Here is a 27498-nt window from a genome sequence, read left to right as displayed (position 1 = left end):
GTTTGCGGAATAGAAAGGGTTCGTCACTTTTTGGGGGTCATTGGACCTTTTGAAAAATCTGATACAAGCAATGAATCCCCTGCTATGGGAAGATGACAACAAAGTATGTGGTCAGCGTGCAGAAAAACACGTTCAGTCCATTCTGAAGTGACTTCAAACTGAAGTCACAAGTGGAGAAGAGCAGAGGCCAGGAGCGAGCGGGCCCCTCCACAGATGACTCTGTAGGGACTCTCTTGTCATGCGAGTCCACGGTTCTTTCCCATAATTCCAAGTGTGGAAAAGCCCTGAGTGGCTAACGGCTTTTCCCAATACTCACTTGGTGGCAGAGCCTGGCCTTAACCGAAGAGACACATTTATTCATTCTACTTGTAATAATGACGATGCGCGCATTCCCTGTGGGAATACTAACGTGCTTGGCCACGGGTGCTGCCCGGGCTTTTTTGGGGTGTCATGTAGCGTGCAGTGTTTGCACGACACCCTGAGCTCGGGAACTCCTCGGGCCCCAAGCAGTTCGGGGGAGGGCTGTGCGTGGATTCGCGTGTGCTGTGTCAGTGTGGTCTCGGGACGGGGGCGTGAGCGCTGCAGCCTGGGCGGGCCTGTGGCGAGGCAACAAGGCTTGAAGCGCAGTCAGTGGTCGAGGGGCAATCAGTGAGAACAACAGTCTCGCTATCTGTGCTGTCTTTCTCTGCCGGATGAGTAACATCACGTCAACGACTGTCTGGGGAAGGACCCGTTGTGAAGTGTGCCTTCTCCGGAGGCCCACGCTGCTTCTGTCAGACAGAGATGGGCGGAGTGTGGAGGGGTGGCTTAGTCGGCATGTCGGGGTGGGGGGAGGAAGACAGCTCTGCTGAGGACAGGCTGGGCCGGACACTCCTGGGACATGCAGTAAGGGTGTTGGGTTGGTGGACAAGCTCAGGTCTCAGCAGAAAGACTGGAGCCCAGGCTGTGCTAACGGTGGACTCTCTGCGCTCAGGACCGGCGTCACACCTGGACCCTGGCCCATCGCACAGGGGAGCCGGCCCACCGGCCAGGGCGGCTGGGCTGCTCGGGGGCTCGCGGGCTCTCAGCCCCCGTGGACCTCGCAGGGGCCCGCTCGTCCACCCTGGCGGGGCACTCACACTTCGGATGAGGAGCGGGTAGCGGGTGATCCTCTGCATGGGCTTCAGCAGGAAGCTGGAGAGGGGCATGCCTTTGCACCGAGGGTCAGACGCCAGCTTCTGCAAAGGAACCGAGAGGCTCGTGAGGAAGTCACGGCCGCAGCGAAGACAGAGGAGACGCTGGCTGCCCTGCATGCCTGACCTTCTGGATTTCTTATTTCTTTTTAAAACCCAGGATCCAAAATGATACGACGTTCGGGTTAGCAGTGGGAATATCTCACTCGGCTCAGGTGCCAAGCCCAGCGATGCGTCTCCGTCCAGTCTTACGGGCGTCGCACAGCCGGTGTGACTGCAGCCGCTCCCTCCTCTGCCTCCAGGGCCACTCTCCCGGTCTCCCCAGGCCTGGCCTCTCAGTCCTTCTCCTCCACCCACTCTCCGCTCCTTGTGCGGCCCCAGATGCCCCGCTGCTGAGGCCCAGCCTGTGGGCCAGACCCTCCCTGCAGCTCTGCACTTGCCACATTACTCTCCCTCTCACCTGCTGTCCCAAAGACACCTCAGCATACCCCAAAGTGAACTCGTCTCCTCTCACAAAAGCCTTCCTTTATACTTCGATGCCTGTCGGAGTTGGCAGCACCATTCTGCACCCCCCGCCTTCCCCCCACACCTGGGGGTCACCATTGACATCCATCTGTCTTCTGGGTAGGTGCAGACTGCCCCCACCTCTGCCTGTCCATTGTCCCTACCTCATTAGTAACAAGTGCTACCATTTATTGAGCACCTACTATGTGTCAGGTGATGAATGTGTTAACCTTTGCTAGTTCTGGCCCTTCTTTCTTCTGCTCTTCGGCTAATTCATACTTATCGCTGAAGACTCAGATTATGCCTTCTCTTATCTGGACTCTCCCCTTCCCTGCCACCTTCCCTGCCTGTCAGAGAACCTTCTGGAGCCCCTGTGATGACCCATGGCTACCTCCATCGGAACACCTCACCTGGACAGGGCTCACAGGGGCAGAGGCATGCCCCGCCCCGGCCTGTTAGCTCCAGGAGGCCACGCACGACACCTCATGCATGTCTCCTCCTGGTGCCGTACCAGCCTGAGCGGAGGAGCCACGACTCCAGCGTGATCGGTTTTAACGACTGACAAACTACGGTGCTAGAATTTCTCTAATCACTCCCCACTCTGAGATATTAAAATTGCTCCCTCCTTTTGTTTTTAGATGTATCTGTAAATGGTGCTGTAACAAGAATCTTCATGGTTTTAATTTTTTTTATTTCTATATTTTATGGGTCTTTTTAAGAAGTCACATTTTAGAACACAGCTTATGGTCACATTTTGCTTTTTAATGTGATCAATACTCTGCAATTCAATATGAGACTATAAACTGTTTATTTGGTTTTGCTACTTTGACCCTGCTGATTGCACTGACATACTAGTTACATTTCGACTGTTACTGCTGTTTGAAAAAGAGTTTTAGTCTTTTGCTGAGCTTTAGAAGGTGAATGTCCTATTTTTAATTTTACTATTGATCATTTTAAAACATTCACATGCACTCCCAATTCTACATTTATCTAATCTGATCAATGCTTGTTTCTATGATCTTGGTTTCTTTGTTTCTTCCAGTTCATTTCTAGGCAACCCCGTACCACTGACTGGAGAGTTCTCTCCTCAGTGCCGTGTGTGTGTGTATTCATATATATATGTATATGTAATTTATTGAATGCTCACTGTATGCTAGTCTCTGTGCTAGTGTACTTTAAAAGTATTATCTATCTCCCGGTCACAGATGAAGGGGCTGAAGACACCAAACGGTGCATAGCTGGGCCCGGTCACACACTGGACAGTGGGTGGGGCTGGGATTCCGACCCACGCCGATCCTGAAGCCTGTCTTGTTCTAAGCGTGACACTGTCTTGCTCTCTTGCCTCCTGGGATGAACCTGTTTGGTTGTGACAGACTCTTCTTTTTGCATAATGCTTAATTTTATTCACTGATATTTTAATTAAGATTTTAATAGCTAGCCCTGACTGGCGTGACTCTGTGGGTTGAGCGCCACCCCAGGAACCCAAAGGTCATCGTTTGATTCTGGGGCACAGGCCTGGGTTGAGGGCCAAGGTCCCTGGCTGCGGGCCTATGAGAGGTAACCGATCGATGTTTCTCTGCCTCTTTCATCCTCCCTCCCCCTCTCACTAAAAGTAAATAAAATCTTAAAAAATATTTTAACAACTATATTTGTAAGAGATATTGAGTTATAACTTTTTCTCATGTTTGTAATTAAATACAAATAGAAAAGTGGTCCTTGGGTCGGGGACACTTTTGTCTTATACAATGAATAGGGTAGGTTTTCCATTTTGTCTGTGATCTGTAACCGTTTATATAATATGGAATTACCTATTCCTTTATGGTTGGAAAGAGTTCACACTAAATCCCTTAAGTGAACTCAGCTCCTCTTTTGGGGTAAGTTACTCAGTTTTTTTCCTTGGTTAACAGTATCTTCGGATTTTCTATTCTTATTGAACCAGTTTTCAAATTTTAATAGAAAACTACAAATTTTGTTAATGTTTTCAATATTAGCATGTATTTTTGAATCATATACCCTTACACTTAAAAAATACCTTTATATCTGTTGTTTTTACTCTTTTTTGACTAGATTTACCTAAGTTGTGCTTTTCTACATACCTGTTCTTGCCCATACTGATATCTTTTCTGCTTCTATCTTTATTACTTCCTGTTTTCCTTTTGGAATTTTTTAAAAAGATTTTATTTATTTTTAGAGAGAGGGAAAGGGAGGGAGAAAGAGAGGGAGAGAAACATCAGTGTATGGTTGCCTCTTGCGCGTCCCTGACTGCGGGGAGACCTGGTCCGCAACCCAGGCACATGCCCTGACTGGGAATCACACCGGCGACCCTTTGGTTCGCAGGCCAGCCCTTAATTCACGGAGCCACACCAGCCAGGGCTCCTTTTGGAATTTTTATTCTCAGTCTATACATCTTCTATTTCACGTGTATTTATTTTTCTGTTCTTTTGTGGTAATAACAATATTAAAATTAGGCATTCTTCCACAAGGTACAGCTGTGGCTGTACAACAGATCCCAATACGCAGTAGTTCGCGCACTGAGAAAACCAAGAAGGAATGTAAAAAAGGCAAGAAAATAGATTTTACTTTCAATTCCCTCATCATTTTAACACATTTCTATTACTAAACAACACCAATGAAGAGGACTTTTCAAAGCGCAACCCTCTGCTGTAACGACCCGCCCCAGGACGCTCTGCACTGCCCTGCGGTAGGGGTGTCACTGCCTCACGGTGCTGCACGCCGGCTGTCCTCCTGCGGACGGCGCGCCTTTCCTCCTGAAGGTGTGCCGGCACCTGCGTACGCTCCCAGGGTGCCCAGAGGCTCAGGACGGCGCGCCGTAGGTGTTCCCTAATTCCTCACGCCACCGTGTCCTCCTGCCCTCACTTCCTTCTGTCTCATTTTATTCGACCACTCTTTTTAAGTTTTATTTTATCCTGTTACAAGACATTTTACATTCTTTCTGGAATATGATGGGTGTGAAATAAATATGGTTTACAAAATGAAGAAAGTGACATTCTCGATTTTTTTGGGGGGGGTGGAGTATGAAGCAGCTGATTTATGTAATCAGCCTTAAAAAAACATTCTGCTCTATTAAGATGGGCAAAACCACGGTCCCAGTGCCAAGAAAAATCACCATGAAAGGTGCCACAAAGCAGTCAGAAAATTCTCTGCATTAGTTGTGTTTCCTTTGGAAACCGACGGGGAGAGCCCGCCGGGTCACTGCGGTCCCCACCTCGTAGCCTCTGCCTCCAGGCTCGGGATGAGGCCGCCCGCCCGCCCGCCTGTGACCCCAGAGTGGAGTTACCTTCAAAAACTCTTTGAAGTCCGAGTCTTCGTCCGTCTTCTGCTGCAGCAGCGCCGCCCCGTTGAGCTGGCAGCTGCAGAAGCGGATGTAAGCCTGCATGTGGGACAGCTCGGCGGCCAGGATGTCCCCGATCATCTGCACCGGCATCTTCTCGCCCCCGGTCTTCTTCCGCACCCGCAAGGCCCTGCAACCGACACACTCGCTCACTGTCTGTTTCTGGGCGGATGTCCCGGGGGGCCTAGTGCTAGTGATGGCCAGCGAGTTAGCCGTGTAAGGACCGCTGGCGCCTCTGAGAGAAGGGTCAGGAGGGGGAGGCAGCATGGCCACCAAATTCTCCCGGCCAAGCCCACCTGCATGAACTGTCAACTGAGAAGGATAGGAAAATGTGGTTGATATCCTGGGGTGTTTCTTCTAGTTAATTTCTACACCTTTGGAACTGTTTCGGTTTCAGCTTGGCTCCTTAGCCAAGCTTCTCTTGACAAATTCTGCCTTGTTCTCAGCTGAACCAAGAAGAAAGTTTCTACACTGTGTAGGGAAAAAGGGAGTGGAGCCCGCAGGGGCCAGGCTGGAGGTGGCACGAGCCTCCCCGCTCCTCCCAGAGCTGCTGAGCCCCGGGGCGGGAGGAGGGCAGAGCCGCGATGCCTCCTCCCAGCCGCCTGCCCAGAGCACAGGGGATGGAAAATCACCCCGGGGCATGGAATTTCACACAGGCCGAGGAAGTGGCCACACTGGCCAGTTACATCTGGGCCAGGAGCTGCCCCTCCTCTCTGACTCTCCCAAGTACAGAGTCAAGTATGTGTTGATACAGTGTTTGCTTAAGGATGGAGTTCCTCTGTTTAGTCCAAGTATTTCCTCTGCTATATTTCCTTACTTCAATAACTAGGTATTTTACAGTCACAGGGCATTTCATACAATATATAATAAAATGAAAAGCCACAGGGAGCAGAAAACAGCTGAAAGTTCCTTCGCCAAGGAGCTCTGCGGGAAGTCACGAGTGGGGCTGTGTGGCGGGGGTGGGGGTGGGTGGGGTGGCGTAGGGGTCGGGCGGGGGGCACTGCGGGACAGGCGAGGCTCCCCACTCACTTCAGCAGCTTCGTGTTGGACATGATGAGCTCCTTCCAGTTAACAAAGATCAAGGCCATCTCTCCTTCAGTGAGGGAGCCTGACTCAACCATCCGCTTCTGAAAAACCTAAATTCGAACCACAGAAGAAGTAAGTTAGCTTCAGTATGACCATGCAACCTCTGTGGTCCAAAGACACACTGAACCTAATAAGGATCATGGTTTTTTAAATAAACATATTTATGATGATTACCTTTTAATTGAGTAATTTCCCTACTTATTGCTCTTTGGGCTCCTAGCAGGGTTGATTCTAAGGCCTGAACCAGGGGTCGCATCAAGGACAGGGGAGGCTCGCGCTGCATCCTGGGGTGCGGCGGTGGAGGCCGGGCGCAAAGCACCTGCGCTCCGGAAGAGCTCGCAGAACTGGGGGGAGGTGGCTGCTGTCGGGCCGAGAGCCCCAGGGTTCCGGGAGCAGTGTGTGTGAAGTTCAGCAAAAGAAACAGCGACCACTTATGTTACCCCCAAGACTGCCTGCCAAGCAGGTGTGGCTGAACCCTGCCACACCTGTCAGAGGTTGGCTGACTGAAAGGGAAATAATGGCACCCCACAGCGGGATGCCACAGCACTCAACGGACTGACAAAGCACTGGCACGCACACATGTGCTGTGTGTGCCCACGCGTGTGTGCGCATGTCGGGAGGTTCTCCATGAACTTCACAGCTGGTACACGTCAAGCTGAGTCAGGCGTTGTTATTCCCAGTGGACCCACGAGGAAGTGAAGGCTGAGAGAGGGATCTGCCCAAGGTTGCAACCTGCAATACGGAGGAACTTGAACTAAAGCTCAACTCTTCTGGATGCTCAGGCCAAGGTCCCACTGAATAACCAGGGCAGGACTCTCAGGAAACACTGAAGTATCTCAGACAACTCCTCTCCTGTCTGATCTTTCCGAAGTACGAATGGCATGGGGCTCGCCACCGAAATCACCCACTGGCCACACGGGAAGATGAACACTCCTTCCCGAGGTTCCCGAGGCCTGTGTGACCGGCCCCCGCCAACCTCACCAGCCTGGCCCTCGAGCAGGGGACACTCCATGGGGACACCCCAGCCACACTGGACCTGCAGGACCCCAATTCCCTTTGCACGTGCCTTCCCACTTCTATTTCTTCTTGGCACAGAAAAGTCGTCCTTGTCCTTTAGGTCTCAGCTGAGGTCTACCCAGGAAAGTCCTTCCCGGCCTCTCGTTCCTGGCCCGGGGGGGCAGGGGGGGTCCCCTTCCTCTCGGCTCCCGAAGCACCTGAGTTCGCCCCTGTCCCAGCCCTCACCACACTGTTCCGTAACTGTCTGTCAGTCTAGCCACCGGACCAGGAACTCTCGGAGGGCAGGAGCATTCTGTCTCTGATGTCGAGCACAGTGCTTCACGTCGGTTTTCAATCAAGCTCGACTGAACTGAGTTGGCCAGGGGTCAAAGAGCTGAGGTCGAAGTGCTGTGAACCGCACCTCTCTAAACCACTGCAGCTCTGGGCCAGACTGAAGAGGTCGGGACAGCCTCTGAAGCAGCCCTGGACGGGTGGTCCACCTGCCCCGGGGCCGCTCCCGAAGGCAGGGAGAGCACCTGGGGTCTCGGTGCCCTCCCCCACCGGTTACCTGCTGTTGCTGCTTGTCCGGCCTGTGCGCCTGCTTTGTGCAGAGGAGTTAAGTGGGAGGGGCCGGGGGTAGGAAGGTCGGGCCTCCGGGCACCTCCACGGGAACAGTGATGGGAAGCCTCTGCCCATGAACAGTGCTTTTCACCCCAAATCCCTGGCCCCAGCCTGACTCCTTGCCCCCAAAGCACACGTGAGGTGGGCAGGGCGGGAGTAACTGAGGCCTGAGTGGTTCAATGATGGGGCCTGAGGTGGGGCGGTCACCCGGCCCCGTTCCCCTTCGGCGCCAGCACCAGGGGGCGCCTGTGCGCCCACGCAGGGCCCCGCAGGGCTGCCATCTGACCAGCGGCCGGGCTGCTCCTTCAAGGGGTGGGCAAAAAGGTGGGCTGCTCCCGCAGGCCATCTTTCCCGGTCAAAGCAGAGCAGACGCACATGCACCGAACTCCTTCCGCTCTATGGGAGGGCCGCTCGCAGAGGCCAGGCTGAGTGCTGGGGATGCAGGAGGAAGGACACGGTCTGCGCCCTCAGGCGCTCACAGTGACTGGCAGAGTGACTGGAGGGCAGGCCTTGCTGGGGGGCAGATGCCGAAGGATGCAGCCCCTGCTCCATGCTGCTATCGAGGTCATGGCCACGTATCTTTTGCACCTGTTGGGCCTATGTGGGGTCACCTGTTCTCCTTGGGTGGTTTATTTGACTGGGCTTCTCATCTGAGGCCCTGACACACACAGTGGGAACTGAGAGCCACGGAAACAGAGGTATGACAGAACTTCACAAAGTCAAGTTCCGTTCACTCAGACACAGATGACCTCACAGAACCAGAACCATTCCTACGGCCGTCACCAGCTCAGAGGTCACTGGTGACATCAACAGGCACGAATGTGACCAGCACATAGATGATAATTGGGGAATATTCCCCAATATGGTCCTAGTGGGTTCTCCAAACTGACACAAATGTTAGGTGAACACTCCCCTGCTTAATAATTCCTCCGAAAACATCCAAGTTTATGAAGATGTCAGGTGTCGAAACGGCAGTGTGAATAAAGGCAGGCAAAAATGAGAAGTAGAAGGGTTTGCTTTCGCGCCTGCCCACCTACTCTGCACCCTTGTCCTTCCTTGGGCGGGGCCCCTGCCACTTCCGACAGAGGCACCTGAGGTCCTCTTGTTCTCCTCCCCTCACTCCGAGTTACCTCATCGGGAACAGGAGCTGACTGCGGACCTCCCCGCTCCCAGCCCTCTCCGAGGGCAGAGACAGCAGTTTAAGAGGGTGAGCACGCCTGTCGCTCCTTGTGAAGTCACACATTGAAGGTGAGACCGCACTTGGAGGCCCCCCCACCCTCCACGCCTGGGGCCTGGGAGTGAGCAGCACCTCTCACCTCCACGACAAGCTGAAGGTCGTCCACGTAGCGCTCCTCCGTCTGGATCAGCTCGTGAATGTAGCCCTGCCTCTTCCTCTCCATCGGCTGCATGGTGTCCAGGGTCTGGAGATCAGCACACCCTATGGAACAACAGAGTAGAGTTTCAAAATATTATCTGAGTCTCCTTTGCAGAAAACAGACACCTGTCGGCAGATGCGCTGGATTTCCAGACGCTGCCCTGAAAGGGCCACCCAGCTCTCTGCGGAGCCCTGGGGCTTCCATGGACAGCGCCCGCCTGCGGGCAGCTGGCTCAGTGACTGCTCGATGCTCCAAAGTAGTGAGTCAGCCGCGCCTGGAACACGTCGATGGGGTCCCAATTTCCTTCCCAGATAGTTAACGACAGAATTAACGATTTTATAAAAAAAGTCTCAGAGAGATCGGAACTCTGCTGAGTTTGGGAGGAATCTGTGCTGGTCTCCCCATCTCAAGATGCCTTCAGACACATTGAAATGGTGAAAGGGTCCCATGCCTGAGACCGTGTCACGAGCCACCAGTGGGTCACTGAGATAAATAACCACTAAAATAAAGTAAGTCTTTCTGGGGACTGTTTTGCATGCCACTGCACTGGGTACCACTTGGACACCTGTGTCACACTTGGGGAAACGACGACGCATCAAAACCCACAAGCATCGGCCTCTCTATCTGCTCCATATCTTGGAATAACGGGAGACGTCTCTGATAGTTTATCATTTCTGAGGCTGGAACATATGTGACATTAGCTTTATCAGGATGAATGTGGGGACAACCCTTGTACCCCAACCCTGCTGACCCTGTTGCATTTCATTATAATGGTTTGTAAACTCTCCTTCTCTGCTCCATTCTATCCTGATCTCCTACCTTCACTTTGAGATGTTCTTACCTCTGATGTTGGAGGGAAATGCCCCTTTTATACTTCCTGCCCTTTACCTCCTTGCTTGCCCACCCCTGACTGTGACTAGGGATGAGACTGTGTCCACTTCTCCCTAAAACCAGCACCTTGAACCGGCCTCCCCCGCAGGGCCCTCCCAGCCTAGGCACATGGCTCAGGGTCCATCCCACCCCACGATTTAAAACAAACAAGCACCCTTCCTCCAGTCCTGCTCCTTCCTCCAGCACCCTCTTCTCTGGTCTCACTGCTGAATGGCCCCAGAGGGGTCTATACTCATGGTCAGTCCCCTACCTCGCCCTGTCATGTCACCAACTTAGGGTATTTTGGCTTCTGTCGGCTGGCTCCACTGACACTGCTGTTGTGAAGGCCACAATGACCTTGGCGTTGCCAAACCGGGTGGCCCCTTCGGGGCCCATGTCCTCCTCCACTAGCCCACGGCACTGCCCCTGGAAGGAGTCTCCTGCCCCAGCTTTTGTGACACTTGTCACCCTGGTGTTTCCCTCTATAGTTCTGCCTCGGCCTGCCTCCAGGTTTCTTGCTGCCCCTACGCCAGCAAACACTGCAGTGCGTTCCTGGATTTCTGACCCGTGAGGACGTGTAAACTCCGACAATGCTGCAGATTGTGTATTTCTCTTGGAGGGTCACAATGCACATTAGCATATTAGGCTCCAAGAAATTCTGCTCTAGAGAAACGTTTAACCTGATGAACCCAGAGTTCCCACCACTTATCTGACCACAGAACTCTCTTTCTGGAGGGGAGGGAACTGCATCTTTCAAGAACTGAGGAATCAGGGTGGGTGGGCAGAACACACCCTTTCCCCTCTGCACTGCCCAATATGGCGGCCACAGCAACCCGTGACTACTGAGTATTTGAACATCTGAACTGTGGCCGTTGACACAGCGAAGTGCCATAAGTGTAGGACACCTAGCACAAAAACTGAGTGCAAAGATCTGAGCACAAAAAAATACCACCCAGAATGTAAGATAACATATTAATAACCCTATTGATTACATCTTGAAATGCTAACATGGGCTTGAGAAGCACAGATCGGTAGTTACAGAACAGTCACAGGGATGTAAAGGACAGCACAGGGAATACAGTCAATAGTATCGTAATGACCGTGTGTGGTGCCGGGTGGGTACTGGGAATATCGGGGGACCACTTCGTGAAGTATATGATTGCCTAACCACTATGCTGAGTACTTGAAACTAATACAAAATAATACTAAATATAAACTGGAATTTAGAAAATAGTAAAAAAGAAAATACAAATAAATTTAAAAAAAAATTTTAAAAAGTGCTAATATTTTGGATAATACTGGATTAAGAAAAAATCATGAATTTTATTAATATATTTTTTTACTTGTTTTAGTGTTGCTGCTGGAAAATTTTAAAGTACATTTGAGACTGCATGTATGACTTAAATTATATTTCTAATCAACAACTCCAGCCAGCTGCTACGTATTTTACTGTTTTCTTATGTTCACACCTAACAGAATGCGCCGTGGCTCCTGTTAGTTGCAGGATGCAGAGTCTCCGTCATCCTGACGCTGCAGCCCACCTGTCGGCACCTCAGCCCCAGCCCAGTCCTCGTGGTACGCTGTACGCGCCGTTCCCGGCCCTCTCCTCCGCACTCAGCCATCTGACTAACCTTTCGGCCCTCTCCTCCGCACTCGGCCATCTGACTAACCTTTCGCAGTGCAGCTCATGTGATCCTCCTTTGGGAAACTGTTCTCCTCCTCTGTCCCACTTACCCCCAGACTGCCCCTCCTTTGTGTTGCCATGGTACTGGTTTGCGTCGGTATTGTAACACTTCACACGATGTAACTTGCATTATATAGTTCATCTGCATCTAGCTAGCATGCCCGTCTTTCCCACTGGAGCTAGGGACTGTGTCTGACATAGTTCTGTTTTATCAGACTGGGCAGTGTTTTGATCGCAGAGCCCAGGAAATATTTGTGAAGTGGTAGACAGTTGCGTTGTCCCCAGGCTCACTTCTCCCCTTTCCCTGCTCTGCTCCCGCGAGAAGGCCGGCTGCAGGCTGCTTTTGTGAGCTCCTATTTTAGTTGGCGTCTGCCTGGGTTTGGCCAATGAGAGGAGGCTCTGGAAGGAGACTCGAGACTACAGGGCAGACTAGGAAAAAAAAATTCTCTCACCAGAACAGTGAGATGATAAGAAAACTTTTAGTCTCTGCTGGGTAAAGAATAGAAATGCTGGGCCTGCATCTCACACAAGTCCGGAATTCAAGAACTCCTTAGCTGATGAATTAACACATGCGGATCGCAAGAAGAAATGTATCTTCCAAGGACAGCTCGTGGTTAACTGGGCACAAATTCTTAACTAGAGGCTAGCAGCCACTGCTGACAGCGGCTACTTACTCACACTGCATTTCAGGAATAAGCTACAGACTGAACCTTCAGCTTCTTGCACTCTGTTCTTGCCGTCTGAATCAACTGTTCTACAGAAGTTCCCAGTATCTTCTTTTAACCAGTGGGCTGAGACCTTCCCCTTCCAATGGGAATTGTGTGGCTATATCCTCATTTGTATCTATACTGACCAATCAGAGCTGCTACATAATGACCAATCAGAATGCACAATTCCAACCAATCAGAACCATGCTATTTGGACCTATCAGAACTGTGGTATTTGGATTCCTCATTTGCATAAAAGTGGGTCATTCAGGAACTAGGAGGGGAATTTTCTTTATAAAAAGCAGATTCCACTTTGTCTTGGTGAAATGCAGTTTCACCTTCTGCTGGAGGCTGCATTTCTCCAGTTTGCAAATTGTTCACCCGAGTAAAGTTTCTCCTCTTCCCACACCTCAGATTGGGGATTTTTGCTAACACACAAATATTGGTCCCTGACTGGTGACACCCTTAGGTACTTGGCCAAAGAAAATATACGATTGCTCTGGAGGGTCACTCCCATAGTCCTGGTCCCGCAGAATTTCCGCAGAAAAACCAAGTCTCACCGAAAGTGAGTTAAAGTACAAAATTACAAAAGTAAATAAATAAACAATCCACCATAAGTAAAAAATGAGGATTAGAACCCCAAGAACACATGATATAGACCAAAATATAGAACAAAAGATATAAAATATTTGGGTCCAAAATAATGTAAGACATATACGAAGGACTTGAAACCCTAAGTAAAGTTGATAAAAAGAATAGGCAGATTTGAAAAAGAAGTGAATAAAAATGGCAAATATTATGGGAATAATAAATTAATAGATTAAACAGCAGATCAAACATCTGAAGAATCAGAAAATCTGAACACAGAGCTGAAGGAATTACTCAGACTGCATCCCAGAAAGACAAAAAGATAGAGAACATACAATGGAGGTTAAAAGACATGAGAGACAGAACAATAAGGCAGGACAAAATGTAATGGGACTTGTTGGGAACCGCCCTGACTGGTATTAGAAGCTGAGACCCCCGCCTAGGCTAGGCTAAGGGAACGCCCTTGGAACCGTGAGCCGGCAAGGAGAAAAAAGCCTATCTCCCTGGCAGTAATGCTGTTTCTGCTGCCGAACCCCCAAAAAGCTTGGTCGGTTAGCCAAAGACGGGTAAGATTCCCCACGGGGGGAACAACCCAAGCCAGGCACGATCACTTTGGGAGGCCCCCCAAAAGAAGGACTTGGGGGGCTGCAGCAAAAGGGGGGTGATGGACCCTCACTCCTCGGCTTTGACAAAGTCTGAGTTCTCAGCGTCCGGAAGAAAATCTCCTTATCTCTCGGTGGCTTTAGTTCCCGCGCTCCACCTAAGCCTGCAACAATGACGGGGAAGTACAGCTCGGTACTGGGAAGTGCGGATTTCCCGGGGTGATCGGGCCTAAGAAAGAACATGTAAATTACTGTGAAACCTTCTTTGTCCAAGAATGCTCTTAGTTGAATGAGGAGGGTCTTAGGAGGAAGCTAGTTTGTTCCTCAGCCTTACAGCTCTTTGACCCCCCAACTCAATAGACCGGCAGAGTTCTTTGTTTTATATATTCCTTACTTCCCCTAATGAGTATTGTACGTTACCTGAGTTATTATGCAAAATGAGCCTAATAAAAGCAGGTATGGACGGTGGATCGGCGCGCTCCCCACTAGGGGGGGTGGCCATTCTGTCCCTACTTCCCCACAGAAACTGGTTTGTCTCTGTGCATGTGTGTTTTTTCTCGCGTATTGTCGAGCCATCCACAGTGTGCCGTGGTCACTGCTAGCCGGTGACCCACGCGCAACAGGGACTCTAGGAATGGAGGACAGAAAGAGTGGGAAGAGATAATACTGAATTATAATGGTTGAGAACTTTCTAGAACTGATGAAAGATAGAACTCCATAGATTCAATGACTCCCAAGTGGGGGAGGAATTCTTACCTAGACTGCAAAGCACCAAGGAGAAAAAAAAATTAAAACAGAAAGAAAAAGCAGAATAAGTACACAGAACAGCAATCAGACTGGCTGCACATAACTCAAGCTGACAGTAGGGGGTATTGGGAAAAAATAAGTGTCAAACTAGGATCCTAATTATACTATCAAGGGTGAGGGAGACATAAAGACATTTTCAGGCAACATTTGAGAGCACTTACCCCTGATCTGAATAAAGGAACTATTAAGAGATATATTTTGGGAAATTGAATAAGAAGAAAAGAGATGTAAGGAGTGGCAAAAAACAAACAAACAAACAAACAGAAAAAAGAACGGTGAGCAAAAAAACTAGCAAATATAGAAAAAATTAAAACAATTACTAACAGTATAAAGTAACAATAAGAATGACTAGGTTGATGGGTGTAAATTCAAAGTTAATTGTTTAAAACGAAGCAAAGAAAATGCATGGTAAACAAAATATACAATAAGGTAGATATAAATAAAAGTATTGAATAGTCTTAATAAATATAACTAGCTTAAATCTGTCAGTTAAAAGATTCTAAATTGGACAAAAAAATTTAGCTAGATATTGTTTACAAAGACACCCAATATATAAAGTTATAGAAAAGCTACAGAGGCTAGGAAAAGCTATACAAATACAAAATATAAAAGAGCAGCTGGATGCCCTGGCTGGTGTAGCCCGGTGGATTGAGTGCCAGCCTGTGAATCAAAGGGTCGCTGGTTCCATTCCCAGTCGGGGCACATGCCTGGGTTGCAGGCCTGGTGCCCAGTGGAGGGGGGGCACATGGGAGCCAACTACATATTGATATTTCTCTCCCTTTTTCTCTCCCTTCCCCTCTCTCTAAAAATAAATAAAATGTTAAAAAAAAAACAACCAAACAAAAAAAGAGCAGCTGGAGAGGCTTTATTAGCAAAAGACAAAATAGGCTTTCATGTATAAGATGATACAACTAATTCAGAAAGTTACAATAATTCTAGTCTTGTTTGCAGCTAACAGGAGAGCCTCAAAGTGTAAAATAAAAAACTGATAGAATCATCTCCCCAAAAATGAGGAAAAAAAGAACAAAAGGAAAACTGAAAAGCCTAAAATTAAGGTGGTGGATTTTAATATCTCTCTCTCAATGACAACTAGTAAGAATGTGAAAGATTTGAAAACTTCTGACAGGCCTAATACAATGCACACATACACAAGATAATATACATTTTCAATACCCACAGAATTAATTTCAACAAATACCAAAGAATCAATATTATGTAAACATGTTTATTGACTGTATCTGGAAAGTTATGCGTTAAAATTACTTTCAAATAGTTTAAAGAAGAGCTTCCTGAAAGCCCCACGTGCGTCCTCCTTTGGCAGAAGGTTCCCCATCTGACCTGACCTGTCACCGCCACCTGCGACAGCCGATCACTCTCTGCTCTTCACAACCCTTCCGCCCCGGCTTCCGGGTCGCCACCTTGCCTCATACCCTCCCACCTCACTGGTCAGTCCTTCTCAGTCTCCTTTTCTGGTTCTCCTTCCTGTCCCAGACGTAATGGTGAAACCCCAAGGTTCCGTCCCGGGAACTCTTCTTCCGACTCACAGCCTCGGTGTTCTCGTCCAGTCTCATGGTTTTACTACGCATCCTCTATGTGCTGATGAACTCCCAAATGTATACTCTGGCCGGACTATCATCTCCTTTGAACTCCACTGCCTCTTCTGAGCACTACACCTACTCAGGATCCCCAGGTGGGTGTCTAAAAGGTGGGTGAAGGCAAAGTATCCAAAACCAAAGCCCTAACCCCCCCCCTCCCCCGCAACCTGCTCCTCCTCCATCATGTTCCATCTCAGCTAATGGCACTCCATCTCTCCGGTGACTGCTCCGGGTAAGATCTTTGGAGACACCCTCGATGCTTTTCCTCTTCTCGTACCCACACTCGATCCAACTGCTGGCTCTGTCTTCAGAATAGACCCATAATCTGACCACTTTGCGCCACGTCTACCACCCTCATTCTGATCCAAGCTGCCACCATCTTTAAGCTGGATTAGTGAATCGGCCAATTAATGGGTCACCTTCCTTTGACTCTTTCCCCCTTTAATTGAGCAAGCCAGAGCTATCCTGTTGAAACGTCAGATCACGTCGCCGCTTTGATCAAAACCTTTAATGGGTTCTTCTTACTCCAAGCCAAAGCCAAAGTTCTTACAATCAGCCCCACGAGAACCTACACGGGCTCCGCCATGTCCCTGGTTACCCTCCTGTTCTCATTTCCTCCTCCTCCTCCTGCCTTTCCTTCTGTTCCAGCCACTCTGGCCTCCAAGCTGTTCTCAGCGTGTCAGGCTTGCTTCTGCTTGAGGCCTTTGCACGTGCTGCTTCCTCTGCCCAGAGTGACCTTCCAGATACACATGTGGCTTTCTCCAGGCAGATTTCAGGTCCTTCATGTCTTTGCTCACACGTCACCCTTTCAAAGAGACTTTATCTGAGCAAACTGTTTAAAACTGAAATCCTTCTGGACCCATCCCAGCACTCCCTAACTCGCTTTAATTTTTTAAGACCCTACATACTCATTCTTTTGCTTGTTTTCTGTCTTACCCTACTCAATTGTTGGCTCTAAGAGGGCAGCAATTTCGGTCTACTTTATCATCCATCGTATCCCCATGTCTGACACATGACAGGTCTCCAACAAGTATTTATAGAATGTGATATTGACTATAGGCAGTGAGAATGATGAGAACTTCCTGGTTAAGTTCTTTCTGGTGGACAGGAAGAATGGGAAAGTAAGAAAAATGGGAGAGCATGGGCATTATCTGGTCGAAGTTCCAGAAAAATAAATAGTGGTGGGCCGGGCCATAAGACCCCCAGCACTGGTGTTAGCATGTGGAGATGGAGAGATAATTTATGAATAATAGTTGGTTCACAACCAATATAATGGTTGTAAAAACCCATCCCACTCTCAGTGGGAACAACTCTTCTGGAGTACAGTGCAAGCAAGAACAAGAGGTGGGTAAAATGCATAAGAAAGGAGGGAGATCTGAGAAGATTCCCAAAGGGAAAGGACAAAAGACAATTTGTGGTGACTAGTACAGACCGGGCTTGTTCCGATTGTCGGAAAGCCCTGGCAAGCCCTGGCCCGCCCTGGCCCGCCCAGCACAGTGCACTGCCACTGGGTGGCGCTGTTCTCCGTGTGCCCCAACCAGAGCAGCCAGATAACCACACGGTGGTTTTCAGTCTCCTTGTTTTTAAGATCAGGGAAAAGACAATATTTGAGTAGTAAATCCAGATGACTACGCTGTGCATTTTCTGAAGGCTGCCTTTAATACTGAAGTTTTATCAAGGCACAGGAAAATTACTGGCTGCCTTATTTTATGGAAGAATAGCCTTATATCCTTGTGGCAAATATTTGCTGAATGCTAAGTACGTACCAGGTAGCATGCTGCCACCACGAAGCCACAGGTATTGGGTGATTTTGTTTTGGAAATTTACATAATTCTTGAACAATTTTTTTTAAACTGTTGTGTCTTTTTTGATGCCTGTCAAGTTCACCACCGTCAAGTGTTAGGTTGCTTAAGCATAAAAAGGGAGGAAGTTCATATTGTATTCTAACGCTGTGGACCAACAGAAAGTGTATTATTTGGCCATCAGAAAATACAAGTATTCTACAACTTCCAAAAGCAACTCTGCTGATTAAATGCAAGTGGATTAAAAAAACAACCTTTTATTGGTTTTATTTTTATTTTTAAATCTACAGTGAAACATCATTAGCCTAAAAGACAGCAAAGACCTCCCATCGGTAGACAAACGTGAAGGCTTGGCCTCGGAAAACAGTTAGTTGAAGCCGTACGTGTGCTGCCTCCTAGTCTGCCTGAGTTCAACCGCTGACTCAGTGGAGGGAATCCACATGCTATTCAGAGTATTCAGAATACAGAGTATTGCAAAGAGATGTCATGAAAGAGTAGTGTTTTCTATGGTCGCCCAACGCAGAACTTTCAGTTCTAACTGCCGCCAATGTATCTGTGACAATTGGCAACCTTTGATCGATCCTCTGAATAACTGATACGACTTTGGGGTTATTGTATAAATCCATGGAGAATCTGAAAATTGGTGGTGACGTGGCTTACTATAGGAATCTAGAATTACTAAATCCCTACATCTAGGTCTCTTGAGATAAGACTTAGACTTTGAAATGCCAGGCCATTTTAAATGGTGCTTACATTGCAATCCTATTGGAGGTGAAACATGGATGGTAACATGTCCAAACTCAATGGTCTCACGCTTGCTTTAACTGAACTAATTGTAAAGGAAATAAGGGTTTAGCATCAATATTCAGAATGCCAAATAGCCCAAAGGCTCTGAAAAAGCCAAAGGGGCCCTTACTCTCCTTTAACTCTTCTTTTGTGTCTAAGTTACGTAACCGGCCCTGTACATGTTCCTCTCCTCTGTCCGACATGAGGTCAGTAACTTGTATCTACCAGCCAATTTCGAATCTGCTGTTCCGTATACTTTGGCACTGTGCATCGGGGCACCTGTCACTGCAGTACTGGTCTGGGGCAACAGCAGTTCTGCATGCACATATATATTTTTTCACCCTGTATTACCAAACAGCCTGCTCCACCCCCAATTTTCCCTAATGGTATCATCGTACAGCTCATATTTTCAACTTGTTTACGACTACATAATTAGACACTTTGCCCCAAACTGCTGAGTTCAGGACAGACTGGCTCTATAGCGTTGCCTGACTCTGATTTCACAGTGGCTGACGCGATCGATCTCTGGAGACACAGGTCTTCCCCGTACCTTGAACTGTAACTTGAGCAGCAGCTGGGATTCACTTAAAGCAGTTAATTCTCTTCACTCTCTTCTCGCCCTTATCTTGGAATTAAGGGGTGACTGTCCTGCTTTTGTGATCTGGGGTAACAGGAGCTCCTGGTTTGTGGAAGGCAGCATTGGGGATGGCTAAGAGCACAAGCTTTGGGGTCGCATCCAGATTCCACCAGTTACTAATCCAGACTCACACCTCGAGTGCTGAGTCCACGGCTCGGTGCACAGCCAATGCTTAGTAACTGTTAGCTGTTACTTCTAGTATCTATGTATTACACACTGAACTAGTGCTTCAAAAGGTCCCTAAGTCTCATCTGCAAGGGATGTGTCACTATCCTCATCACACAGATGAAGCTGAGGCTCAGAGTGGGAGTTTGTAAAGCCGGGATTCAAAGAAGCCCTCGCACTATGCTCACTTTACTACACTCTTTGGTTTTATGTCTCTTTAAGTGCTTTTCCCTTTTGACAATAGCATTAAAACATCTCTCTTACGCACATCTTTCATAGTTTACTGTTCTTGTTTAAAGAAGATTTAAAAAATTTCCCATGCCTAGGACACACGTTCGGCCACTTCAATCAAGACTCAGGCATCGATACTTGAAGCTTCCTGGCGATGGCACTGAGCAGCCAAACCACAGAATCCCCGAGCCTCAGCTCTCCCTGTTCCTGGCTTTGCACACCCCTTCCAGCAGTAACGAGTTGCCGTGATTGCTCCTCCCTCCTCCTGTGCTGTTCTGCTCATCTGTCATACTCCCTACCGTCCCACCCTCCAACCTGGCTTACTCCTTCGTGAGGAGCTGGTATTTGCGTGCTCCCGGAAGTCTTCCTAAGTCACCAGTCTAAGGTGGATGTAGGCATTTTTCCTGCATTCTCTCGGTGCCCAGTAAATATCCGTCACTGTGCTTAGCGTGTTGTATAATTATCTGCCAATGTGCCTGACCCCCTCCCGGCGCCAGGCACTCCCTGAGGCCAGGCCCGCCGTCTGACACGCGCTTCTGTCCTCTCGGCACACAGTCCCAGTCGTGGCCTCACGCACAGGCCCCCGACACATTAGTGGAACGGCTTTCCGGCGCTCGGAGAGGGTTTCTAGGGAAGGGATTATTTGTGCCAGACATCAGTGGGTGGGTTGACTTTGATCCGTATTTTTTTTACTAGAGGCGATGAAGCCAGCAACTCGGTCACTTGGGTGAGCACTCTGTTCGCCTCTGGTGCCCATATGCACACACTGCAATTTCTTTTGCATAGACTCGCACTTGGCACTAAAAATGTCTTAATTACATTTGCAATGACTATGAACTTGTAAGTTGTTTACTCCAAAAAGTTGGAGTACAATTATAAGTAACAGAATAGTCTATTATTATCTTAAATCGTATTTTCCTTTACATTTCAATAGAAATTTCTTTTGGTTTTGAAATACATTATGATGATGATCTAGGATCAAACAATTTCAATCTTGACCTCTTAAGTATTTCTTCTGCCCCCCTGTGATGTAAAATATAAAATAGTTTGCTGGCCTGTACCCAGAGACTACATTAAGGAAAAAGAGAAATTCCAAAGAAATTCAATCATGACTACATATAAACCATCAAAAAATAAGTTTTAGAGGATGCTTCCAAAGAAATACACAATACAAATAATGTCATTTGTGTCCTTTTAATAAACACACTTGCATAGTTATATTACAATTTTGTAAAAATAAAAACAGATTACCTCATGCCAAGCGTGCCCAGCATTTGCACAAATCTCAATACCTTTAATACTATAGTTTTCAAGACACACAAAATAAAATTTTAAGGCGAAAACAGCACTTTGCAACAATTGAATAATTTATTACATTACAGTAGCATCACAGCAGCATCCGACAACGCCGCGTTAGGCAGAAGTCTCTCAGAATTTCCCGTACAGATTCTATTTACAAGAATTTGTAACTTGGTAAAATTCATTCTAAGAAATTTGGCAAATAAAGCTTTGAGTGGAATTGGCATTTCTTCCTCTACTTTTCCTCCCCGCACTTTTTTTAAAACTATCAGTACTCACATTGCCTTTTAAAACACTAAAATTACAGTTACGTTGTTTTAATAGTTCTGTTATTTTAAAATGACTCTTTTAAGATAAAGTTTTAGCGGAAACTCTATAATGGGTAGGGCTGATTTAAATTTTCAAATTTTCTAAAATATCAGCTTTGGTTTTAGAGTTGATTTTTTTCACTGCTGGAAAACCCATCGGATTTAATCACGTACTTTAAAAAGGACTATCAGATCTTAACATTTTTAAATAAACTTTACCTCCTACAGGGCCTGGGTTTATTCAGCGGTGTTCCCATTCTAAAATTCTGAGTTCCGTATAAACGCTTTCCTTTCGATGTTGCTTTCTAAGCAAACTGAAAGCTGCCCCGTACCGAGTAGGGAAACGCACGGCTGAACGTGAGGTGCTGCGAAGGACCGCGTGCATTTCTAAGGAGGTCAGGTTATTGTTTGTCATCCTACTTTATTTTTAGCTTTCTCTTGAATATGTAACAAAATACCCACAGAAGGAGAGGTGTTTCCGTAAATACAGTAAATATGTTTTCCGGACTGACATTCGGCTGAGATGTGTCATGGGATTTAGTCCATAGGCACCTGATGAGTACACTCTTTTCAAATTGAGTACAGATGCTAAACTCTACCTGAATGTCATTCTTAATAATCTGTGTCAGTGTTAAAGTGATGATTTGCACTATAAAATACCTTTGAAATATTAAAATAATTTATCAGTATATTAGTAAGTCCAAATGCAAAAAAAGTAATTATAAAGAGAAAATGTTATACCAAATTGTGTGGCTAATTAGCAGGGCTCTGATTTCTAACTTCATGGTTTATAATGGACTTAAAGGAACTGTCTTTAATCTGAACCCAACTAATGGGCGCAAAAGCAGAAAGTTCAGAATGGGATAAGGCAAGACCAAGTAATCCGTACAGCATGGGACGTCAGCTGGGTTCACCAGGACTCAATATCTGCACTCTCTCCTTTGGTGACGCAGGTGACAAGTCTGTTACTCCACCTACATAGTGATATTATTGCTTTCCAATTAATGTCACTTTATAAAAGTATCATAATGACGCCAAAGGCTAACAACTGCGGTGGCCTGATAACTACAAATCCCTACCCCAGGGAGCACACAGACATGTCGCCACACGCCCCAGTAACGGGCAGGACTTTGGAACACAGACAGACATTCGAACCTGGTGAGGTTATAACTGAACTGTTGATTCTTCCTCAAGTGTTGTGAAGTTATGATTTAGGCAATGTATGACTGGAATCATTCATAATGTATAGGCACATTAACATAAATATTGCACAAGTATGCTTTTAACTTAAACTCAAAGATACAGAAACATGTTTCACTCTTCTCAGAGAACTCCGTGAGGAAGTAAGACTGACCATGCGCGTGCTCGTCCTGCTAACACTCTGACATTCATAAACAGTAGATTGCACTGCGATTTGTAAACGTTTTAAATTGCATAAACTTGTCATTGACTTCCCAAAACATTTTAACACTGCCCACTAAAACTCCTTTTTGTTTCAGCTAAGTAATCTCACATTTATTAGTTTTCAATAATGTTTACCATCTTTAAAGTGTTTCCATCCAAGAAAAAGTAAAATCCTATGCCAAAGTAGCCACGTGGTTGAAGAACACAGAGTAGCCAGAGAATTCTGGATGGTGAAGGCAATCTTCTAGCCCCCAGCAGCTTTACGGACACAGAGGAACACTAACTCACACATCTCTCCTTCACTCAAGTTCATTCTTGACTAGATCAAGCCTGTGTGCCTGCTTCAGGGGCATTTAAACTCTTCAAGGATTCCTTATGATCTTGACTAAATACACTAAGAAGAATGTGTCCTTTCCTACACAAAGAACCAGTGTCCTTTTGTGACTCGGGATATGTGGTCACCTAATTAAACAGATACCATGAATTTTGACCTTAAAATGTATTGCAGATATAAAGGCTCTGCCTAAACTAGGGAAGGTTTCATATCTTGTGGTCAATGATGGGAGCCCTTCATTCCCCAAAAGTGAATGATTTTGGGGCCATCAATGAAGAGGTAACAGCTGCCTGCTGCAGGACATGGTGCAGCACCTCTATCGACCCAGAGCACACGAAGATGCTGAGAACCACCACGGCGCAGCGTGTGCTCCCGGGCGGCCCATGCAGATGGAACGCACCCCACTCTGCACACACTGCCGGGGCTCATCCCCTTCCTCGCCTACGAGCTAAGAAAAGCTCCCCAGGGGTGTTATTGCTCCTACCCCAAAATACACAGAAAATAGATAAGAAGTTATTTCCAGTTCTTGGCCTTGAACAAATTTAAATACTGAAGAGTGGCATATTGGAAAGTAACAGAGTAAACAGTACATATTTGGGGGCAAATCACACATTGAATCAATTAAGAGCTCACCGTGATTAGGATTAGATCAAACGTAAGAGCAAAACATCAGCAGATTTTATCTGAATTCTGTAATCAGTACACAAGCTGCAGCAACATTAGAAAGCACGACAGCCCCTCCCACCCCCGGGAGAACAGTTTGTGCAAATAGTGGGTCTTTGTGTGTTTGAATTCCCACCACGTGAGGAAAAACGCAAGGTGCATGCTAATGACCTACAATTAACCAAATTAAAAAAGAAGAAAAATGCTAAAGGATGCCAGAGTGAGCAGCGGGGAAAGCCACACAAAGACCCACTATCCTGTAACTTGTTACAAACAGATTTTAACTGTGAATGAGAAACACGAGGGAGTGACCACAAGTGGCTCTAGCACTCGAGCGAAGTTAATGAGCAGGGCAGGAGGCGTCTGACCAGGGCTGCCCGCCTGCCCGCACGCTACTCAGACGTGGATAGTGGGTCTCTGGGGTGCTTTCCCACTGGAAGGCAACACTGGGTCCTACGAAAAGAAAAACGAGGAATAAAATGAACATAAAGCAAATTAAGTGGGTGAGAAAAAATTTAACTGATAACATGCAACATCAACTAAACAGATTTGAACTATTACCCTTCTCGACCTGTGGAAAACACAGTCACGTGCCGCTTAATGGTGGGGGCTCGGTTCTGAGAAGCACGTGCAATGGTGGGGGCGGCCCGGGCCGCGCACGAGCGGACGCCGGGGCAGTCTGCCGCACAGGGGGCGACCCTGTGCACCACCACCACCACGTGCGGGTCTGTTCTCGCCCAGACGTAACATTATGTGGCACATGACTGCATCCTAATTATGTAAAAAAATGAAACTGGTACTTACAAGGGCCCAAGAAACACAAATGGTAACCTAAAATTTAACCAGTTTTCACTGACTCATACACGCCTAGCTGTTCTCCCTTTAGAACAGCTTTTTAAAATTTGTTCTTTATTTCTTAGAGAAGGCTTAATTGGAGAAAGTGCTCCACCACAGAAAAGCAAGATAAACAACAACAACAAATCTGGAGAACCATCGCTTTTCATCGCGGACGAGATGAATGCCAAATGCTCTGGCACCCCGAGTGCCTCCGGGGCTCGAGCTGAAGATCTCCCTGACCCGGCAGGTCTGGGAGGGGCCTTCCTCTCTCACTCAGGAAAGGCGCCTCGGGCATTCCTAACTAATCAGGTAAACTGGCAAGAACTAAAAACTGCCAAACCACCAGCAGAGCTCTAAATGGTCACTCTTTTAGGGAACCCAGGTTGTTAAAATTTTCTTTACCATTTCTCCTGAGACCCTGTGATATTTGGAAATGTTCAAACCATAAAAATCTGGACTCCTCCCACCTCCAAATTCGGAAATTTAGTTGTGTTATCTAAAGGACAGTCTTCTCCCAGAGTGAGAACTATCTTTACAAGCTCCAAAGTAAAAATAATGCACAAATATTTCAAAATTACGTATAAAATAAATTCACAATACTTGCACTGAGTCATAAACATATCTTGGCTTTGGGTTACCATTTACATGTTCTCAAAAACTAAATTAAAATGAAAGGCTAAATCTATTAGATAATTTCATAAGAATGGTAAAAATATAAATTATGAAGTATTTTTGTAAAAATCCCAAAAGAGTAGGAAAAAGTGACTATTAATGCAAAGGCTAGGTAACTACCAAGAGATAATTTTTTGTAATACCCAATATCCCACTTAGAGATCCGGACCCTCATTCCAACAACAGTGACACAGATCTCGATTCATACATCTCTTGTGGCATGAGGTATCCACCTAAATAATCAGCTAGTAAGAGTTTTTAAAAAAACCAATTTAAACAGTTGTTTAATTTTATTGTTACCTGGATGATGTGTAAATATATGGGAAATAAATGAAGAGGTGGCAAAATTAATAGCACTTATACACCAAAAGGGTACTTTTTAATAGGTAAATAGGATACTTACTATGCACTTTATTGAGCTAAAAAACGCCACTGCACTCTGACAAGGACTGTGGCAAAGGGAAATTGCAGTACAGACTGCTGTTACACTGAAGAATCCATAAAAGAATTTAAAAAGTTCAGATAAAGTCTGATAGTAAGCTATATAATTTTTGAACTTGTAAAAAGTTCCTTTCTGCGTTTTCTTACTTTAAGCACTGGTACACACTTGCTGAGAGGGCGGAGCTCAGTGCCTGGCCTGGGAGAAGAATAAACGCAGTGCAGCACGTTCAAGCCTGGGCACTAGTTGAGAGGGAGAGAGTCGCATTACTCACACTGTTGGCTTGGATCTGAGTCTGTCGTCATCTTAACGTAGTTCGAAGGGAAGAGACCGGTCACCCCGTTGATTTCTCCCTGCCACCAGTCGGGATCATCCTTGTTCAAAACGTTGATGACCTGTCCCTTGGAGAAGTTTAGCTCATCCTCGTTATTTGCTACATAGTCGTACATGGCAATCACCTGACACACTACAAGAAAAAGGACAAAATAACATTTAACAAATTAATTATTCCTACAAGGGTCACATGTCAAAATTCCCCCCAAATTTAAATTACTCTAATATTAAATGTTAAAATTAGCCTAACTTTTTCTTTCCATTTGCTCTCTCTCACCCTCCTTCTCCCATTCCATTTTAGAAAAACTAGAATTTCCAAAGTACAGTTAAAAATCGAAGTGAACTGCTATGCTTTAAGTCTGATGGTGTAGTCATTTCACACTGAGAAATTTTAAGGACTAAAGGGGTCACGTATCACTGGACAGCTGCTGTTCCTCCACAGAACGCTTTAGAAGAGCAGCTCTCAGCGCACCACACTTCCAGGCAGCAGCATGGAAAGCACAGTACTCAGCGTTTCTCAGAGTCACATAATCTGAAAAGTCGGTGGATGCCAACGAACGCCCCCCCCCCCGCCGGCCCCCGCCGTGAGGCAACACCAGCCACCCCACTCCGTACCAGGGTGGAAGGCGGGTGTTGTTCTTTCACTGCTCGGACCCAGGAGTTTAACGTGGCTGGCAGGGAACCATCCTTTCTGTCTTTTTTTGCCTCTGGCCTGTAAAATTAGCAAAATGAGTAGGAAAGATCAGATGAAAAGCAATTACTGAGACCTACACTAAAAATGAGAAAAAGCCTGGGTAGTAGGGAATTTAACCTTGCTCAAGATAGATCTGGTTTTTGTCTTTGGATCCCGGGAGGTCATCTCTAAACCTCTGGGATATTGTGACTGGTGAGTGCCTTAGTTTACTTGGGGGCCTTGACCATGGCAGACAGGCTAACAGTGTGATTTACGGTGGGTGCTCTGGGTCAACTGAACTGCTGGGGAAACTAGAGACTGCGTTCAGCCATATAAGCAGCCAACTGTGTCTATGTGATAGAGCCCCAACAAAACGCTAGACACCAAGGTCAAGTGAGCTCCTTTGCTGGGCGAGCCTCTGTGGGTGATGCTGCCGAGGCCAGTGCTCATGGCGCCACCGTGAGAGGACGCTGGCGGAGCTGTGTTTGGAGCCCCCGATCCTGCCCCACACATCTTGTCCGCTGGCTGGTTTGGATTTAAATTCTTTTGCTGTCATAAATTGTAACCATGAATATCATACAGCAGTCCCCCTTAATCCACGATTTCTTTTTCTAATTTGTTACCCACAGTCAACTGCAGTCTGAAAACATTCAATAAAAAATTGCAGAAACGAACAATTCCTAAGTTTTAGGTTGCGCACTGTTCCGAGGGCATGATGAAACCTCCCAGTGTCCCCTCTGTCACACCCCGGACGTGATGAGTCACCCCCTTGCCCAGTGTATCCACACTGCCTTCACCACCTGCCTGTGGGCTAGTAGCCACCCAGGCTACCACATTCACTGCCACGACATCTCAGTGTTTGTGTTCAAACACCCTTGTCTGACTTCACCAGGGCCGCAGTGCACAAGAGCAGTGAGGCAGGCAACTCAGCTACACCACAGAGAAACTGGGAAGT

General features: G+C 47.0%; 1 protein-coding gene across 5 annotated transcripts in view; it reads right to left on the bottom strand.

Annotated features, from left to right (window-relative positions):
* Positions 1–27498, bottom strand: part of ITSN2 (intersectin 2) — a 115931-nt gene that overhangs the window by 7415 nt on the left and 81018 nt on the right. For 4 of the 5 annotated variants that reach the window (XM_045844632.1, XM_045844634.1, XM_045844630.1 and 1 more), the window contains 6 exons: positions 26486–26582; positions 25812–26003; positions 9048–9169; positions 6058–6164; positions 4975–5158; positions 1119–1217 (listed from right to left, as the gene is read on the bottom strand). In XM_045844632.1, the coding sequence (XP_045700588.1) occupies positions 1119–1217; positions 4975–5158; positions 6058–6164; positions 9048–9169; positions 25812–26003; positions 26486–26582 (801 nt within the window). Of the gene's footprint in view, positions 1–1118; positions 1218–4974; positions 5159–6057; positions 6165–9047; positions 9170–20759; positions 24043–25811; positions 26004–26485; positions 26583–27498 lie in introns of those variants that run through there. The other variant, XM_045844633.1, reaches the window with a different exon arrangement.

Source organism: Phyllostomus hastatus, unplaced genomic scaffold (genome assembly GCF_019186645.2).
Source record: "Phyllostomus hastatus isolate PE091 unplaced genomic scaffold, TTU_PhHast_1.1 phas_contig_402, whole genome shotgun sequence".
In the NCBI taxonomy this organism is placed as follows: domain Eukaryota; kingdom Metazoa; phylum Chordata; class Mammalia; order Chiroptera; family Phyllostomidae; genus Phyllostomus; species Phyllostomus hastatus.
This window is presented reverse-complemented; position numbering and strand designations above follow the sequence as displayed.